The sequence below is a fragment of the Diuraphis noxia genome, unplaced genomic scaffold (genome assembly GCF_037042655.1).
Source record: "Diuraphis noxia isolate RWA-SAM2 unplaced genomic scaffold, SU_Dnox_SAM2 contig0002, whole genome shotgun sequence".
In the NCBI taxonomy this organism is placed as follows: Eukaryota; Metazoa; Arthropoda; class Insecta; order Hemiptera; family Aphididae; genus Diuraphis; species Diuraphis noxia.
The window spans coordinates 55,277,779-55,297,842 of NW_028301712.1; the positions used below are offsets into that span (position 1 = coordinate 55,277,779).

The following is a 20,064-nucleotide window of genomic DNA, read 5'->3' on the forward strand; positions in this document are numbered from 1 at the left end:
TTACACCTAGTTATTCCTTTAATTTGCACAATAATAAATTTAAAACGTACACAAAATAAATCATATAGTATGTATATAATATATTATAAACCTAATTTAAAAAATATGAATATATGATTTAGATCAAGTTTTATTCTTAACCCTTTAATTGTAAATATTAGCATTGATTAATTTTATAATCGATGACTAAATATAGTACCTTTCATCTATTTAACTCCTTATTTATTTTATGGTTTTACATTTTTTTATTATAAATCTTACAGATCAAAATATATCGACTGCAATCAATACTAAACATATAGTTAAGTATTATTATGTTTAATATTAAAATTAAGGAGACTGCCTATTTGATTTATTAACTTTCCTTGCTGCCATTAGATATTAGGAAAAATAATATTTATTGTGTACCATTGCAGGGAAGGACTGGGGCGGATAAGCATAAAAAAAAAATATATAAATTATATTTTAGGGCTCTAAATTGAAATTATAAACTTGTATTATGGTAAATAGATTGTTCCACTGTAGTCTGTTATTTTACTTTTGTAACCACTAAAATTATTTAAAAAGAATATGAATATAGTATGTTACCTTATACTCACCTTATATTATTCAGTATCAGTTACTTAAGTTTGCAATGGGAAAATTTTACTATTATTGTCTCTTGATATTTGTCTATTGCAGTGTTGTTAAGACACAAATTCCTAAAGGAACTAAGGTAACTAGGAACCAGATACTTTTTTAGAGGAACGAGGAATTAAACAAATTCCAATTTATACTAGAGGAACAAGGAATTGAACGGATTCCTATGTAAAAGGAATTTTAATAACACTGGTCTATTGTTATTGTATTTTTATATTATAATATTTATGGTTATGGGTTTATGATTCACAACAATATAATTTGTTTTGGAGAATATACAATTTTTAGAAGCACACAACTATGGTTGGGGAGGGGCAGAATCATAATACTAAAATGATGAATTATACAATCCACGCCTATCACTTTATATATTTTATTTAAATTGATGTGCTTTATATTACTCCAAGCAGAAGTTGATGTAAAAGTAGTTAAAACTACATTCAAATTGACATAAAATGGTGAATTTCAGTTCTTAAGGAATTTCCAATATTAAAACATAGAACATTTACACAAAAAAACTCCATATTGGACTACTAAAAAACAGGGCTTTAAATTTATAAATACATTTTAGTTATTTTAATTATAATTATTATTATATTACTGTATAGCATAAGCTCAATTATTAATAACTATGATTATATTAGTAAAATTCATTTGCGTATATGGGTTGTTACTTGTTAAAAAAATTACTTATGGAGAACTCCTTATTTTTTGTAATTTTAGACTAAGAAAAGGAAGATAAGCTTTTATAGGTAGGTAGGTGGTATTTCCTGATGTTTAATTATTGTTTTGAATATAAGTATGAATTCATCATTCATCATCATCATCCCTTTTTCTAGGATATACGCACTGTTTGAAATATTTAAACCTCGTTAAAAATAATTAAATTAAATATTGATTATATTTACCATGACATGGTTAAAACTCAGCAGTCGCCGATGAATTTTATGTTATAAAAAACCATCAGCATATTAATTATTGTGTTAATTTTATGTTGTATACTCAGCATATTAATTATTAATCCATAATAATTTTCATAGGGTATTTCTGTTGGCTGTGTAACTCAGAGATTAGTAACTAGTACTTTAAAAAAAAATAGTGTCACTCATAGAATTATAAGTCTATGGTGTCACTAGTCAGTACTCAGTACTCACTACTCACCCAATCACACGTGTTATGTCGTTGTATTGTGTGTCATAATATTACAATGCGTAGTGTATTGTGCGAACTTCACACGGACACACGATTATGATAGGTACATTTTATTATCATGTACATGATCTAAGATAGATTATAATATGTAGGTATATTGTATTTGTATATATAATAAAAACAACAAAAAATACAAATAAGTACTTTAAATGTCATTCATAAATTCATAATCATAATACCTAGGTATTTGCTATTAATCTATTATAGCCGTAAATCGTAATAGTTTGGTAATACCATTGATTATAAATACTAGTATTTATTTATAATCAATGGTAATACTTAGTCGTGGACTGTAAAGTGTAAATATTTGGTTGCCGTTCAAACTTTTTTCAATGGGCAACAATTCAGTAAGAATTTTTATTACTCTGAATTCTGAAGCCTGTGCCTTGTGAGCCAGACTAGGTTGTAACAAATAGTTTAAATAATATACTGTGTAGACTACTTGCGTGACCCAACCACCCAACTACCCATTGGCGCAAATAGGTGAGGGCTTGGGGGGACTAAGTCCCCCCAGTTCAAAAGTTATTAATTACTACTGAGAATATATAATTTTTAGAAAATATTATAGGAGGGGCTTTAGTCCCCCTAAAATAATTTGTCTATTTGCGCCTATGCAACTACCTAAGTGATTAACTTAATTAGTTCATTGTAATGTTGACTTTAAAGTGCTCACTATTTCACTTTATTATCTTTTAACTTGTGGTGTTTAATGCGTTTATACTTTACATCTTAAGAATAAAGAATAATTTCGGATTACCATTGCAGTATTACTAATTTAGTTTTGATTTTATTTGTTTCTTTATGAACAGTGTCAGCCTGGCGAACCCAAGTCCCATGGATTAGTTTCTTTAAAGGGTTCCATAATGAAATATAAAGGCCCTAAATTCAGAGAACGGTGGACCTGGGCCCTGTAAAGAATAAGTGGCAAAAAAATTACGTATGATTTAATATTTCCATAAATACTTAACAGGGACCCTAATCCTTAGAATCTAGATAAACCAGATACGACGAATAAAAGATTTATAAAATCCTGAAAAAAATTGAGGTGCCTCGGACGCATAGCCAGGCCGACCCAAAGACTTTAATACTAACTAGATAGTAGATATACTCTTATATTATTATATGTACTCTTATATTCCCTAAATACGGAGGGAGGCCACAGGGAAATTTATACTAGTGATTATAAATTATCTAGATCACTAGTGTGGATATAGTTTTTGTTACATTATTACCATAATAATATAATATGTATTTTGTTTTTTAGATTCTGAACGGAGTGATGAGTATATTGATTTTACAATGATGTGTTTTTTTTTTTTTGTGTCTGTGTACAGCAAAAAAATATTGGAGGACCAAAAAAACATGAAAATTTAAAGGTTCCTTATGAGTTGTTCTTATTGTAGCTAAAAAAAATTAAAAATCGTAAGTCACAATTTTTTTTTAAGCGTTTATTGTTCAAATTTTTACGAAATCTGTCGAAAACACGAAAATTTGCAAGTAATTTTGAAGTTGAAAAATCATAAAATTTTTTGTGTTTATAACTAAGGATTAAAAATAAAACATTTAATTTACTATTAGTTTTCCTTCAAGTAACTATAGAAAAAGACACGAAACATCATTATAGGAAAAATTTTAAGTGCGTTTGAATTTTAAATTTTTACGAAATAGCGTAACGATAACGATTTATCCTAAACGATTTTAAATATTTGTAATTATTCAAAAAGTATAAGTCATAGATACTTCAAAATTTCACGAGTTATTTAGATTGGCATCATTTTCTTTACATGATTTAATTTTCAAAATATTTTGACTTTTTTTGAGATATTTATAGACAACTGAAATTTTTAATTTTTCTGAAAATTTTCTTTGGAAGTGTCGATAAAATTTTATTGGCCCTATAAAAATACTTGAAAATTTAATACGAAGTTCCTCATAAGTTATTATTATAGTGATTAAAAAATCATAAAAATGCATAGGCACAATTTTTTTCATTAGCATTTGAAGTTCAAATATTGACTTAATACGTAAAAATTACGGCAATGTTCAAATTATCTTAGATAGAAATTCATAAAAGTTTTTCTTTTTAAATCTAAGATTTGAAAATTTAATGCAAGGCTCCTAACATATTTTTACAATAGCAGTTGAAAAATAAAATAAATATATAGCCACAATTTTTTTTTACATGCATTCAAATTTTAATTTTGACAACATACGTAAAAATCACGAAAATTAGTAAATTATTTTATCCTAGAAATTCATAAAAAAATTTCCTTTTATATCTAAGATTTGAAAATTTTTAATAATCTATAATATATCCTAGATAGATAAACCGTCTCCGGTCAGAATCGTTTTTCGTATACAATGGTACCTATCATTGCATTCAAATTTAACCTACCCTAGTCAGAGGTCCAACACGACCACACCCTCAATGTACAGCAGAGCGATACCCACTTACCAGCTTTTTTATATTGCATATATACACACTACACAGATTGCAGTGCATAAATAGTGTAGCAGTGAAAAGGTTAAACATGTATATCTGATTATAATTATTAATATATCTAGAATTATTATTGGTTACAATCGTTGCATTTAATTTAATATTGTTTTGTTATATAGATGATTAAATCTTACATCAATGTATTATCAGATATCTACACGGCGTAACGCGTAACTGCATAAGTATATTTAAATGCACCACGAATATTACTATAGATATAATATAACGTCTTGTCGTTATCATAATTGTATAAAAGTTTTTAAATTTATAAGCATGCGCTGTTTTTATATAATTTATATAACCTTCAAACTTCAGTATTGGAGTTACTTGACATTTAGTGTCGTTTGGAGTTCAAACATTATTAAAAGGGTTAAGTAAATGTCAAATATAATATAATACATAGACTATAGACACACAAACCTACTGGACGCTGTGAATAATATTATATAATATGTAAATGTTAATTAACAAACCTATTTAAAACCTAATTTCATTGTTTGTCGACTTGTCGTTTGTCAGTGTTATTTATATAATTTATTGAAAACGTAATACTCTATGCTTAGGAGTTAGAACATACTACTTGGGTAGAAATAAGGTAAGGGACAAGGGTCTTCTATATTATTTTGAGAATGAAGTAATAGTAAAATCTGTGATAATATATATTATCTATGGTGCCGTGATGCGTTTGAAAAACTAAAAAAATACAGTATACATAATGATAATAGTATCACAGATTATGTGAAATTTGTATTACACAGTGAGTCAGTGACTGATGGACACAGTTTCATACAGTTTCAGTTTAACATTAACACAATTACACCTCTAGTACACATGTGTAATTCAATGTCAATATTTTCGTATTTCTACGAAATTCGAATTAACGATAGCATAAAAAGTTGACTATCTTATTTGTTTTTAGAGAGTACAATCAATAAATTAATGTTTTAATATTAATTTCATTTTACACCATTATGGATATTTCAACTGAAAGCATTTCAGCATTGAGACAGTCATTTGAAGATAAACTCAATGAACAAAACGGTAAATGTTCTCTATATTATTTTAAATATACAATAGTATATTAGATATATGTATATTAAGATATTTCACATAGGTAGTTCATTTACAATTTGACAATTTATTTTTTAGTTAACTAATAATATCATTGATACATTTATTACCTTTAATCCATACCACTAAATTTCTTTAATTTTAACATAATGTAAACATTGTGTTATTTCTGTATTCCACAGAAGAGTTTCATCCTATGGACCTTGCCAAAATAAACAATTCAGATTCATGGCTTAAACGGTTTTTAATTCATACTGAAGGTAATCAAGAAGAGGCATTATCCATGTTGTGGAATGTGTGTGAATGGAGAAAATCATTTGGTGTTAACGGTAATTATTTAAGAGGACGCCACAACCGCATGTGTTGTCTCCGTCGTACAATTGCGTAGGATAGCAAATTTTACGCTCAGCAGATCACAATTATCTCCGTTAATTTCAAATTTAGAGTGAATTGACCTATTATAAAAATTAAAGGTAAGATTATTACCGAGGGCATCTCTTAGGCTTTTTATTATATTTTAATTTTAAACTGAGTTATGACTATTTTAAAATTGTAAATTATTTTTATATCTAAAAATACTCATAACTCGGTTAAAAAAATTAAAATATAATTAAAAGCCTATGAGATACCCTCTGTAATAATCTTGCCTTTAATTTTTATAATAGGTCAATTCACTCTAAATTTTAAATTAACGGAGATAAACGTGATCTGCTGAGCGTAAAATTTGGTATGCTACGCACTTGTACAACGGAGACAACACATGCGGGTGTGGCGTCCTCTTAATTTACTAGACATTACTATCTTGTCTAAAATCTTGGTTTTTTAGGTTTTATAATTTCAGGTTTGTTTTTAATCTTAATTATTTTATTTTTAGAAATTAGTGAATCAAATGGTACAGTAAGAATTGATTACTTAGAGGAAGGAATCATGTATCCTCATGGTATGGATATAGATGGTAAACTTATGTTCATCATTAGATGCAAGTTGCATTTTAAATCTTCTAAAGATTCTGAGGAATGTAAAAAGTGCGCTGTGTATTGGTTTGAAAGAATGGAAAGGTAATTTATTTCCCAACTAATTTATCTGTGTATTATATTTGTGGTGTTATAATTTATAGATTGACCAATGGTGATCAAATTACAATATTCTTTGATATGATGGGTTCTGGTTTAAGTAATCTTGATATGGAATTTACGAATTACTTAATAAATTTACTTAAAATGTATTATCCAGCCTTTTTAAATTACATTATAATTTATGAAATGCCATGGGTTTTAAATGGTAAGTTCTTGTATTTATTTTATTTTCTATTTAAATAATTTAGTTGTACAAGATTGATTTTATTTAGCGGCTTTTAAAATAATCAAAACATGGTTACCAGCCAAGGCTGTGAAAAAAATTAAATTCCTAAGTAAACATAATTTAAACGAATTTGTATCAAAAGAATCAATAATGGTCAATTGGGGCGGTGAAGACAATTACGAGTTTAATTTTGAACCAGAAACTAAAAAAGTTGAAGAAACCAAGAAAAAGGTTGAACACTTATTGATTAATTACTATCCAAAAACTATAACTTTTAGTGCTTCAATTATGATGGGAAAATAAATCTCAACTATGTTAAACAAAAAAAAATCAATATTTTAATTTTTAGGTTCATTTTGCAGAAACAATGGAAGTAAAAAATGGTTCAGGAGATATTCGAGACATAGTGTATATGCCCAAAGGTAAATATTTTTTGTTAAAACAAATTACAAAAAATATTTATTATGATTATTTTGTTTTAGAGTATAAACTAAAAATAAACCCTAGTGAAATAATTACATTCAATAAAGATAATACCAATGGTTATAATGAATTAATAGCAAGCCTCACATTTATAAATGATTACAAGGATACAATTGCTTTCAAAGTAATAAAATGAAATATTAATTTTTAGTTTGATGTTTTATATTTAAATACATAATTTTATTTTTTTAGATAAAAACTACTTGTCTTGTGAAGTATAAAGTTCGTCCTAGTACAGGTACACTTATCCCTCAAGAAAGTTTAAAAGTCACATTTGTACTAAATGGAATGTCAATAAAACATACTGATGTAATGAGAGATAAATTTTTAGTACTTGTTATTCCTGTTATAGATACCAAAGATATAGCAGAAATGTGGAAGGTATTTATAATTTATATTTATTTAAAAAAATATTAATACAAATAATAAACATTAAACTTAAATCTTAAATGTTTTCAATTTTCTAATTCTAAATGTAAAATTGAGATTAATAAAAGAGTTTGGTTTTTTCAATATTTTGTTTCTTAAAAAAATTTCTCTTAACCATTTATAACAGTTAAAGCTTATACTAAACCATTGAATTTATAGATTTTCTGTATTGTGTGATGAATAGTTATCCTTTTAAAAGATAATTAAAAAAAAAAAATATTTGTTTTTAATTTGTCTAGATACAATGGGAAACCAAAGAACAACACATTTTGAAATGTAAAATTTCTAATGACAATGAAACAGTAAATAATTGGAATTCGTATGATCAGAACCATAATAATGATCTCGAGGAAAAAGTTAATAAATTAATGAATGTGGTAAAGTATTTTTATTTCAACACATATTTTTTTTTATTACTAAATAATTTTAAATACTATAAATCATCTTTAAATCTTAAATTACAAAATTATTTTGAAAGGGGTACTGGGTGTTGAGTAAGTGACATATAATTTGGTACCCATAGCTCATGTGTATACATATATGAGATTGGATTAAAATAATAAAGTGATTAAGTGAACATCTATTCATATATTATTGATAATTCATTATAGTATGAAAAAAATATAAATATGTTTAAATATAATATGATGGTAGGGTTTTGCCCCTGTGTACACTTATTGGTGGGTAGACACTAATAAAAATTTGATATTTGTCATACTACATTTTTTATTTTTTTGTAGTTTAGCTCTTCTGATAATAGCTTGTGTTCGTGATTTTTAATTATTATTTAACATAATCTCGAAATCCGAGGAGCTAGGATAAAAATTTAGGGTGCTAAGCAGTACAGATTAAATTAGTTTGTGCCAATGAATACTATTGTAATGAAAAATAGAAATAAATTTGTTAAATCTAAATTACATTTTTTTCAGGTTACTACTTTAGAAGTTTCCAATCGTATCCTTTTCCAACATATGCGTTACGTTAAGTATTCATTATATATTTTATTGTTAACGTGTTTGTTTGCAGTCGGATTTTTGTGGGCCTTGTTTTATCATAAATACTGAACTTAGGTTAACTAATTGTCACACTCATTTAATTTATACAAAATTTTGTTTAGAAAAATATATCATTGTGAATTTAGGTAAATTTGTTTTATATTTTTATTAGTTTATATTCTTAAAAAAAAGACTGATATTTTGTTAAAGAAAATCTTTAAAACTGTTATTTATTAATAAAGTTATAAATATATTAGTATACACACATATTATGAAAATAAATAACAAATAATGTATTCAAAGTAATAAAACTAAGTATGTATATTAATATTATTATAAAATACATACATTTTTTCTATGTATATAATATACAAATTGTTTATTATTCACTTACTGGATGCTTTTTGACACTATTTAAAATTCAATTGAGACTATAATCACCAAAAATTTAAGATTATTCCTGAATCCTTTCAAAAGTATATTTAACCTTTTTTTTTAGATGCCCGCAAGGGTTGAATCTCTATAATTTTTTTTTTAACACACCTATTAGTTCATAAAAAAAATTATGTTATTACAATGATTTTAACATTAAAGACTATGCTACAAATTAAATGTGTTTAGTAGGATTATTTAAGATCAATATTAGTTGTTAATAGTATTATATTTAAATGGATTTGTTGGTTAATAAGATTGTGGAATTTGTACTTGTTGGTAGTAGAATTGAATAATTCAGAAAATTTTTAGTGACTTTTTAAAGGAGTTTTTTTTATTAGATCAAGGTATACTGTCATACGACCCCAACTAGTCATTTCCCCATGGAAAAAATTCTATAATTGGCTAAAATGGTTTACCAAGCCCCTCAAAAATATTAATTTTTTTTTTCGAAAAGACTTCATTTTCAACGCTGTTTTTGGAACTGTTTGAATTTTTTAGCGGAAACCATTATTTTGGAAGTTATAGTATTTCAAATTTTAAGATTTTACGTTTATACGCATAAGTGTAACATTATTTTAATGGCGCTCGAAGCCGTTAGGTTAGGGTCCTTTAAGTATGGCGACCACAGGTCGAATAAGACAGGTTCAAATTCAACATTGGTTACAGCAACCCCTTTAATAAACACCAACCATAGGGAATCGAGCGATTTAAAAATAACTATAAAAACCTGAAAATATATAAAATAGCATTAAAGAAGTGTTAATTTGTTATTTAATTTTTATAAATGATATCTGCAAGATGGCGTCCATTTCGAAGCAAACATTTGTGAAGGCGTCTTTGAAAACTGGTCATGTCGTTTCGCAGAATTTCCGGTGAGATTTGTGTCACCTCTTCTCGTATTCTTTGTTTAATCATCAAGTCTCAAGTGTCGTTAGTGGTGTTTGGTATACTCTACTTTTGATGTATCCCCACAGAAAAAAATCACAGGCCGATTACGATTAATGCCGAAATGAGCGCGGAAAACACGCCGCGTCGCCGCGCTACCACGAAACTAGAGCTGTTTTGCTATTTAGATAAAACGCTTTTACAGCGAACGCACGTAGTTGTGCAGTCCAACGATTCATGATAATTAAAGAAGAAAGAACTAAACGCTTATATTTTATGCTTTATGATGAACATAATTTTATAGTATGCACATATCAATTACAGGGCTTTCCGTATTTATTTTAATCGTATATAATATATTAAATCGCCCGATTCACTGCCCACCCTGTAGAAGACCTGTGTCCAGTACACATTTCAACACTTGCCACTTTTTTTACACAATTTTAAGCTTTTACCGCTTCACAGTTATTTCAGGGAATCATTATTCATATTAAACTAGTTAATATTATTTATATTGATTTTTTGAGGTAATATTAGTAGTTATTATTGTTATTACCCTGAATTGGTTAAGTTAATAGGTTTATTTGATTGAACAATTTTATTCCAAATGTTGTTTTTAATAATAAATCGTGTTGAAAAACTAAACTATATAAATACATTTTGATCAACAAATATGCATTGAAGCAAATGTTAATAGGAATTGATGTAAAATTTGGAATTTAATTTATGGAAGACGTTTACTTGGAAAAAGAATTTGTGTATTAAAAAGTAGTGAATATAACTTTTATTAGTCAGAAAATGCTGAATTAAGATTTTCTGAAAATGAATGTGAAACTACGCAACGTCGTTTTTAATTTTTTTACACTGATATCAGTAATTTATTTAGTTTTATTTGGAATCATTGTTTTGAATAAATGGCGGGAAATAATTTGCATTTCGAACGTCTTTGGCGGTGACCGACTACCGCGTTCAAGTACGTCGTCATTAAAGGCGGGTACTCGTCGATGTACCGGGTGTAACAAGACATAATACAATATACAGTATACGGTAAGTAAGATCGACAGGAATGGAAAAAAATGGCGGCCGATTTTTGACACCCGTACCCGTGCCGCCTCCGTCCCCATCATCGGGCGTATGCGTGCCGTCCCCGAAACCGCTGCGCGCACCGACGGTCGCCGTTTCCCGACACCCGTCCGATTACGGTACACCGTATTGTAAACGCATAGTCGCGTCAACGACAACAACGGACAAACCGTAACATAATCATAACATTAAAGCGTCGGCGTCATCTCAACGGACGCCTGACACTGATCCACAGCCACCGCGTAAGTACAGAATACGAATACCTACTCTTCAAGTGCCTACTCGACGTTACAGGGTTGGAGGATTTTGTCTGTAACGGTGTTGAGGTACGACGAATGTACGATACGATCATCAACTCTCCGTTCGCCAATTTTTATCATTAACGACGGTAGCAATAATAACAACATCAGTAAACTATAGTGAATATGATTCTTCTTCGTCTCGCATACACATACCACAATACGATATCAATATTATGGTAATATTAGTTTCTGTCGCGTCGTCGATCGGACACGATTCGCGTGCGCGTTTGTCGTTGTAGACGCCGTCACTCTCAACTCTCGACTCTCGTTGTCGCTGCCACGCTACCCGTTGTCGTCGTTAATAATTGTGAGAGTCGTTCATGAGCGACATGAGCAGCGCGGCGGTGGCGGCCGCGGCCAACGGCGCGTCGTAAAATAATATGTGTACGGTTGCCGTGTGGCGGCGCTTTCATAGGATTAATATATATGTCTCGCCGCGGCTGTTAATGATGCCCCCCGTGTACAAAACGTGTAAGTAGTAGAATAATAATATTATTATGTTTATATGTGCACGACGCGACAATGTCTCTTTTCTTAATTCCCGATAGGCAGCGTTCCGTGGACGTTTCCGTGATTTCTTTCGTGTCTTATCTATAATTATTGTAGGTACCTATCTGTTGAATAATATTGTATTTAATATTGCAAAATTCGATATTTCGAATATTGTCATTAATCATTATCTAATTTCTAGTATTCTATATGTCCTGCTGTCTAGTGTCTAGTATCTATTCACTAGTCCGTACTATTCTCTTCTACTCTAGTAGACACTACTACACTAGACAGTAAGACAGTTGTAGTTGTGGTCTAGTTAGTATAGTAGTGACTATAAAAATAGTGATTGATACCAGCCGTAGTTCGAAATACATTTTTGTCATTTGAATTCGGTGGTCCAAGACTCCGGCGTACTTTCTAGTTATTGCTACTTACTTGCCGAACGAACTGGCATTCGCCATTCGGCACTTTAATATTTCATCCCCTGCAGATTGCTTTTGTTTGTCATTTCGATGGGACGCAGTATCACAAATAATAAAATTATATGTTTATTATTGTAATCGCATTTGTCGTAAAATATCCCTTTCCTTCCCAAGAAAAAAGTTACAAGATGTGATCCCATTAGACATTATTTCATATTTTTCAATTTTTCATACGTCACGCGTCGTTGAAATTTGTTGTTGCTGTTGTTAATCCTTATCACGGGCTCACGGTGGTGCAGTGGTGCAGCCCTCCTGCCCGGTCCAAACCGTCATTTTGGATTTAATCAATAATAATATTGTGTTTTAGCACGACATAATATTATTAGTTATTACGATAGTATATTGTGGTATATCATATACCTACACTTTTTTCTTTGTTCTAACGTGGATACTTATTGCCTTGTTTGTGTGCACTGTCTTTTTTTCCTTTTACAAACTACCTACCATATTAAACAATAATTTTTTTTTTTATTAAAAAAAAAATTAATTTTTGGTGGTTTTTTTCGATTCAATAATATCATTACTAATACTCCTTCAGGAGTTTCAGTACTTTATGTAGTGCATAGCTTATATGTATGGTTATATGCATTTTTTGCCCAACAAAACATAATATTTAATTTTTAACTTTTGATACAGTTGTTCTCAATCCAAACTGATATGTTATTCTTATCAAGTAAACATTGAATACATGAATGTTGTAGTCAGTCCTTGGTGGTCATATTTGACTTGTACTCTGGTTTCAAAAATGTACTAAAATAGCTAGTGTTAACTGTGTTAAATATATTATGTACATAGTAGTAATTTAATTATTAGTAATATATAGTAAATTTATTACCCAACCAATAAATTGAATGTTTGATTATAGGTAATTAATTAACAAGACCTCAACAATGTCTGAAAACGAAGGATCAACAATAGGTAATTTAGTCTATTGTTACTCTATATTATGCTTATTAATTATAACAAATCCAATAATGGTGAAAATAGTCTTAAATCTCTATTTACTATTTAAATAACATTTTGATGAATACTATAAACAGAGAAAAAGTTATGTTAGCTTTAAATCGCAGGCATATGCTATAAATAATATTACCTATATAGTTCATATAAATTAGTTATAATTCATAATATTTTAGGTTAAACTTACAATTACCACGAAGACCTAGGTAATTTTTAATTGGTAAAAACTTGAATATCAAACTTTTACTGATTGATATTTTTGAATTAATTTGGTTTAGCCATAAGTGATTATTGTATTTCTGGCTTTTATAGACAAAACATAGTTAATATTAAGATAAACTATATAGTATGGTTAATGTTTGAATTAGATATTAAAATATATATTAAAAAACACAATATCCTAGTTAAATGATAATACCTAGTTTAAAATTATTCTAATTTTAGTTTATAAATATATCATATTTTAATATTATGATGATTTACTCACTGATTTCTCTACTATTGTAGTATGAGATATATTTTATTACCTTTTTAAATTATAAATTTGGTTATGAAAATGAATTTAAACTAAATTTAAAGATAGGTAGTATAAAATTATTGCAATGTACAATTTTATTTGTTAGTGCACATGTGACTACTATAGCATTGAGAATTGTATAAAACAAAGTTAAAATGTATCTTATTCATCAATAGTATTTATTGATAGTTGAAATTTGGAGTTTGACCTAATTAATTAATATATTTTAAAACTTGCCAAAAACAATATTTAAGTTCTAAGTTTCAACCTATGTTATCCCGGTATTTATACTTTTACCTTATCCAACACACATTACTTATGTATGTTGTAATAGGAAGTGAAGGATCTGTCAAATGAGAAATGTCAGAGTGTTATAACATATTTTTGTACTTATCAATTAACTATGTCAATCATTAACCAAGTTATTTATGTTCAAGTAGTCCTGAAAAACCAATTTTCTCTGCGAGATTTAGGTTTAGGTTAGGTTTCAATTAAATTAATATTTTTGTTTTTAAATTAAAATTCATCGCTCTCAAATAGGTAACTGGTATTAATTTAGTAGTAACTACCTTTAACTTATTCATTGTTTATTAGTGTTAGATGGCGGAGCATCAGCAAATACTATGACTATTGATGGGACTCACATAAAACTAGAGGCTTCAACTTCTGGTTCTGAAAATATAACAGATATACAAAATTACTTGGATTCGTTTAATAAAGAAATTGAAGGAAATGAAGTGACACAAGTGCAAACTGGTAATTATTTTCATATTATTTTATATAATTATGTATTGTATATTAAAATTAAAATAATGAATTTAGATGGGGATCCAGTAGAACATGCATATTTCATAGATCAAAATGTCCAATATTATTATCAAACAACTACAGGGGATGGTCAGATGGTTATGGTTGGAGGTTAGTTAGAATAATAAGTTATTGAAATTTAAAATGTCACATCTTTTTTTTTTTTTAATTTATTTAAATTTTAGGACTTTCAGAACATGATGCACAAATGATGGCTAACTCAAATGAAAACAATATGAACAATGTAACTCAAATTGTTCTCCCTAACGTACAAGATAAAATTAAAAAAGATATCCCCCAAGTAAATTAAAATTGTAAATAATGAATCATACAGATAGTAAAATATTAGAAATTTTAGATTGTTGCTTTAGGAGATGGTAGTGGGTATCAAACAGTTACTCTTGTTCAAGCGGACGCTGATACCAACAATTACGTTCTTTATGTAGTCAAACAACAAAATGATAAAAATGATGAAACATCAAACGTTAGTATGGAGATTTCTCAAGAAGATCCAGATCCAGATGATCCCGATGTTAATAATGTATATGATTTCAATGATGGGGAAGATCCAACTCTACCAAAAAAACAAGAAATAGAAGTAAGTTTCTTACAAACAATTTATCTATTTATTATTATAAGTATATTACTATTATAATATATATTTAGGATTCAGGTGAAGAAGATGACAAATCTAAAATACCAAAATTAGTACCTAAAAAGTCGCAAACAGTAACTCAAGCACATATGTGTAATTATTGTAATTATACTACTGGAAAAAGGTAATTTGTCTTTTTTTTTTAATTGGGTTTAAAATGTCTTCCAAGTTCATTTATTTTTCTGTATTCATTTAATATTTCTATGATATTTTGATTTTTCATGAAATTAACATTTTTTTTAGGTATTTGTTGTCTCGTCATATGAAGTCTCATTCTAAAGAACGTCCACATAAGTGTACTGTTTGTGAGCGTGGTTTCAAAACTTTAACATCTTTGCAAAATCATGTTAATACACATACTGGTACAAAACCATATCAATGTAGAAGTTGTCCTAGTGCTTTTACTACATCAGGTATGAATAATTATTATTTCTTCCTAAGTTTTTATTATGTTGTGTTTAAGTAGTATTTTTTTTTAATAAATATTTATATTAACCTATATTACAGGAGAACTTGTTAGACATGTTCGGTATAAGCATACTCATGAAAAACCACATAAATGTACAATATGTGATTATGCCAGTGTAGAACTTAGTAAAATGAGAAATCACATGAGATGTCATACTGGTGAAAGACCATACCAAGTATTTACTATCAAGCATTATAATCTTTAATAACTGGATGATAACATTTATATTTTTTCAGTGCCCCCATTGTACTTATGCTAGTCCAGATACATTTAAATTGAAACGCCATTTGCGCATACACACTGGTGAAAAACCTTATGAGTGTGATATTTGCTTTTCTAGATTTACCCAATCCAACAGTTTAAAAACACACAGACTAATACATAGCGGTAATTTTTTTTTTTAATTTTTAATATTTTGAAGTACAAAAAACAATTGAATTATGATGTTTCTAGGCGAAAAACCTGTATTTAAATGTGATCATTGTCCAGCCACATGTGGTCGAAAAACAGATTTACGTATTCATGTACAAAAGCTTCATACCTCCGACAAACCTATTAAGTGCAAACGATGTGGTGATGCGTTCCCAGATCGTTACCAGTATAAGGTATTGAATTATACATTTTCCATTAATATATTATCTAATGAATATATACTATAGGTTCACTGTAAATCACACGAAGGGGAAAAATGTTATAAATGTGAATTGTGTCCTTATGCTTCCATGTCTCAGCGTCATCTTGAAACTCACATGTTAATACACACTGATGAAAAACCATTTCATTGTAAACTATGTGATCAGGTAGATTATTTTAAATTTTATAAATAATTATTGTATTCTATATTCTATATTTATTATTATTTTTTCTAGTCATTCAGACAAAAACAATTACTACGCCGTCATCATAATTTGTATCATAATCCAGCATATATACCACCTCCACCACATGCAAAAACTCATCAGTGTAATACATGCCAACGATCATTTAGGCATAAAGGAAATTTACTAAGACACATGGAAGTTCATATGCAAGAATCAACTGGAAATGACCGAAACACAGCATTAAAACAAAGACTGGAGGTATTATTATTTTTATATTTTCTAAATTTACTATAACCATTACTTAAAAGCTCTTTAAAATACCATTTTATACAAAATATATTTTCTTATTGCTTAATTTAAATGATCAATGCTTTATGAATTGTTTTCATTATAATGTGGATGATATTTGATGTTCATTTTGTATAAGAATTGTAATACAATTAGGTAGATATTAGTTTCTTTTGATTTTTGATGACCGAAAAGCATTTGTGTTGGATTTGTTGATTTTCAAAATAGTCTTCTTTTATCCAATGGATTAATATTTTTATTTATTTTTAGAATATTAAATTTGAAAAGTAGTAATTGATCTGTAGAACTTCAATTAATATTCATATGTATACTCTTTTATCAAATGAGAACGCACTGCATTCGTACATTATGTAGGACGGCTCAATGTAAACAGCAATGGTCTGTGGTGTTGAATGCAAACTAGGACAAGAATTTGTCCACTGCCCAGTGCGTTTTCATTTGATAAGAGTGTATAAGTTCTATAATTTGTTAAAATTGGTGTTTATCATGTCTCGTTAAAAGACGTATTGGTCATTAAAATTATTGTATGGACAATGTCAAAAGACAGTAAATGCTTTGTAGATCGTATTTTCATGAGCTTGACTTTATGGGACCAGTATTTCAAGTCATTACACTTCAAGGTTCTTAATTTGAATGCTGAACTTAAAAAATTTAATATTTTAAATATCTAAATTATTTACTATGTCTTGTAAGTCTACATAAACAAATGATAGCGGTTTCTTGTTCATCAATCACAAAATATATTTGATGTAAGTGATAGATTGATAATTTAATATATGCAGTTATGATATTAATTCATTTATGTAGGTCTATGTTTCCTATCCTTTGAACTGGGCCTGTGTAGAGTTAAATTAACTATAACTTAGTAGAAAAATATATACTAAAATTACTATTATTGTTATCAATTATTTTTTTATTTTTGCATGACATGAATTTCTAAACGCTTGGTGCTTAGTTTTGCAGTTTTTTTTTCATTGAATTGATTTATCAAAATTATCAGATTAAAAATATAAGTTTGAAATATATCACATATATATGTGATGCGTACATATACATAATGCCGGATAGACAAGGTATTGGTCCAACTAGTTGAAGTTTTTTAACCCACCCTAAAATACCCATACCCATATTTTCAAATGAAAATTTTAAATTGTCCTAGATTTTACGAACCACATCAAGGTAAATAAATGTATTTAAATTTATGTTATAAAACAATTGCCCAAACACGTACAATCCATTTTTTTTTTTTTTGAGCGACCCACCAACATTTTCTCGGTAGCTCGCTGCTTCAATCAAGGCCTGCTTATACATACAATATGTGAACGTTGTGTGACAGATGGGAACCAAATTGAATGTTGCACAATAAAGCATATAAAATATATTTTAGTAATTAATATGTGGTTATATGCGGATAATATTTAAAATTAATTCTTGATGATAAATTATTGCAGTATACAGACTCAGCTAATGAGGACGAATCTGAGGAGGACACAAGTATTCCAACAAGTGAAACTGGAGTTGTAGCAGTAGAAGGTGATGATGGACAGCAATATGTAGTACTTGAAGTGATTCAACTTGATGGTCAAGATCAGATAGACAATTACACATCCACAAGTGTATCAATACAACAAGTTGACCAATCTTCTTGTAAGTACAAATTTAAATTTTCTTTAAATTTAGTTTTGAAATGACATTATTTATTTAACAGCTCCAAGTCAAAAAGACCTTACCATTTTAAAAACAGCGTCTTTATTAGATGTGAAAGAAGAATGTGGTGACGGTGTTGAAAATTGTTTCGGTTTTGATGATGAAGATGAAGAAGAAACAACAAACTCAGGTGGTTAAAAGTAACTATAATTATAGTGTAAAATTTTTACTCAAACTTTACATTTCCTTTTATATTAGTTGTATACCGAGTTTTATGTTTTTAGTTTTTATATCATAATTGATGTACAGTGTAATACATTGAACAAACTGCTCTTTTTTTAAAGCCTATTATTGATGTTATTTTTAATTAAAAATATTTAAACTTTTGAAATAAGTACCCAATTTATATTATACCATTATAGTTATTGATTTGTCTACATGTAATCTATTTTTATTTTTATTCAATTTTGTGTTTTGCAAAATAATTATTTAAATTACTTAAACTAAGTCATTAGTAATTAACAAATTTGCGTGTTTATATTCATGTATGGTTTAAATTATTTTATAACTATGATTTAAAATTGTTTTTTATTCGAATTATTATTGAATATAATATAAGTAAACAATGTACCAATTAACTGTTAACAAAACTAATAGTCAATTCAACATCGCTGGTTTGTGTTGCATTATATGCGAACTTATTTTTTTGCATTTTGTACTGTGTGAAAAATTTGAAAAAGTAGATAAATACCTATTACCTAGCGTTGTTTACAAATAACATATAGAGTAAAGATTTTTTTTATTTTGAAATTCATATATTTTAATTATCCAATGTTTATTTAAAGTGTAGTAATTTTTGCAATGTATTTTGATATAACCTAAAGACCTTTATTAAAATATTTAATATTTTAAAGACTGCACTTATTTATCTTGAATAAAGAGATTTATATAGTATTACTTTATAAACACTAAACGATTCCTAATTTTATTTTGTAAATAAATATTTCTTACTTATAGGACTCTATTGACATAATTTTAACTCATAATTATAATAAATTTTGTTTCTATTTGATAATATATTTTTAAATTATGTAGTTACATTCCCAGTCCCGTTTATATTATTATCGTGGAAGTATAAAATTAATTAAATTTAATATTGTGTGCCAGTTGTCCAGTTATATTGTAAGCATGAGCACTTTTTATTCCTAAAATATATTGAGTGCCGTTGATTGTTATGCAATTAACAAATAAAACTATTGTTAACATAAATATACTCTTGTTAGATATGTAAACAGAATATTACAATATTAGTTCTTAATTATTTTAGTGTTATTGTAATTAATAGTTGTTTCTAAATGGCATCCTAGCTTTGATTATAAATAAAGTCCAAGTACAATATAGCATTAAGAAATGTGTGTTGATTTTATTTTAAACCTGATAATTATTATTACAATATTGCGTTCGTGTCTAAATAATTTTTATTCTTATCCAATGAAAAATGTATTAATTTATTTTGACTTTAAAACTTGTTTTTTGATTTATATATCATTGCATAATGATAATATGTGC

General features: G+C 27.9%; 2 protein-coding genes across 3 annotated transcripts; both read left to right on the forward strand.

Annotated features, from left to right (window-relative positions):
- The first annotated feature begins 4,787 nt into the window (after positions 1-4,787).
- Positions 4,788-8,976, forward strand: LOC107162447 (motile sperm domain-containing protein 2-like). Its single transcript, XM_015509348.2, has 11 exons — positions 4,788-4,946; positions 5,271-5,392; positions 5,605-5,751; positions 6,297-6,480; positions 6,540-6,703; positions 6,771-6,955; positions 7,074-7,146; positions 7,207-7,331; positions 7,400-7,588; positions 7,876-8,013; positions 8,566-8,976. Exons 2-11 carry the CDS (start codon positions 5,323-5,325, stop codon positions 8,698-8,700), a joined length of 1,410 nt encoding a protein of 469 aa, XP_015364834.1. The 5' UTR covers positions 4,788-4,946; positions 5,271-5,322; the 3' UTR covers positions 8,701-8,976.
- A 2,034-nt stretch (positions 8,977-11,010) lies between these two features.
- On the forward strand, positions 11,011-19,906 carry LOC107162455 (uncharacterized). 2 transcript variants are annotated; one of them, XM_015509365.2, is made up of 15 exons: positions 11,011-11,807; positions 13,176-13,228; positions 14,382-14,543; positions 14,610-14,705; positions 14,780-14,895; positions 14,953-15,192; positions 15,261-15,373; positions 15,493-15,662; positions 15,757-15,893; positions 15,955-16,105; positions 16,172-16,323; positions 16,378-16,518; positions 16,588-16,797; positions 18,300-18,495; positions 18,557-19,906. In XM_015509365.2, exons 2-15 carry the CDS (start codon positions 13,201-13,203, stop codon positions 18,691-18,693), a joined length of 2,049 nt encoding a protein of 682 aa, XP_015364851.1. In that variant the 5' UTR covers positions 11,011-11,807; positions 13,176-13,200; the 3' UTR covers positions 18,694-19,906. The 2 variants fall into 2 exon arrangements, with proteins under 2 accessions (XP_015364851.1, XP_015364848.1); XM_015509362.2 differs by having other exon boundaries at positions 11,011-11,276.
- Positions 19,907-20,064: the final 158 nt, after the last annotated feature.

Coding starts and splice junctions, on each gene's coding strand:
- LOC107162447 (XM_015509348.2), top strand. CDS start 5,323: ATGGATATTTCAACTGAAAGCATTTCAGCATTGAGACAGTCATTTGAA. Junction 5,752..6,296: donor AAAATCATTTGGTGTTAACG/GTAATTATTTAA, acceptor TTTTATTTTTAG/AAATTAGTGAATCAAATGGT. Junction 7,147..7,206: donor CATAGTGTATATGCCCAAAG/GTAAATATTTTT, acceptor ATTTTGTTTTAG/AGTATAAACTAAAAATAAAC.
- LOC107162455 (XM_015509365.2), top strand. CDS start 13,201: ATGTCTGAAAACGAAGGATCAACAATAG. Junction 14,896..14,952: donor TTAAAAAAGATATCCCCCAA/GTAAATTAAAAT, acceptor TAGAAATTTTAG/ATTGTTGCTTTAGGAGATGG. Junction 18,496..18,556: donor ACAAGTTGACCAATCTTCTT/GTAAGTACAAAT, acceptor TTTATTTAACAG/CTCCAAGTCAAAAAGACCTT.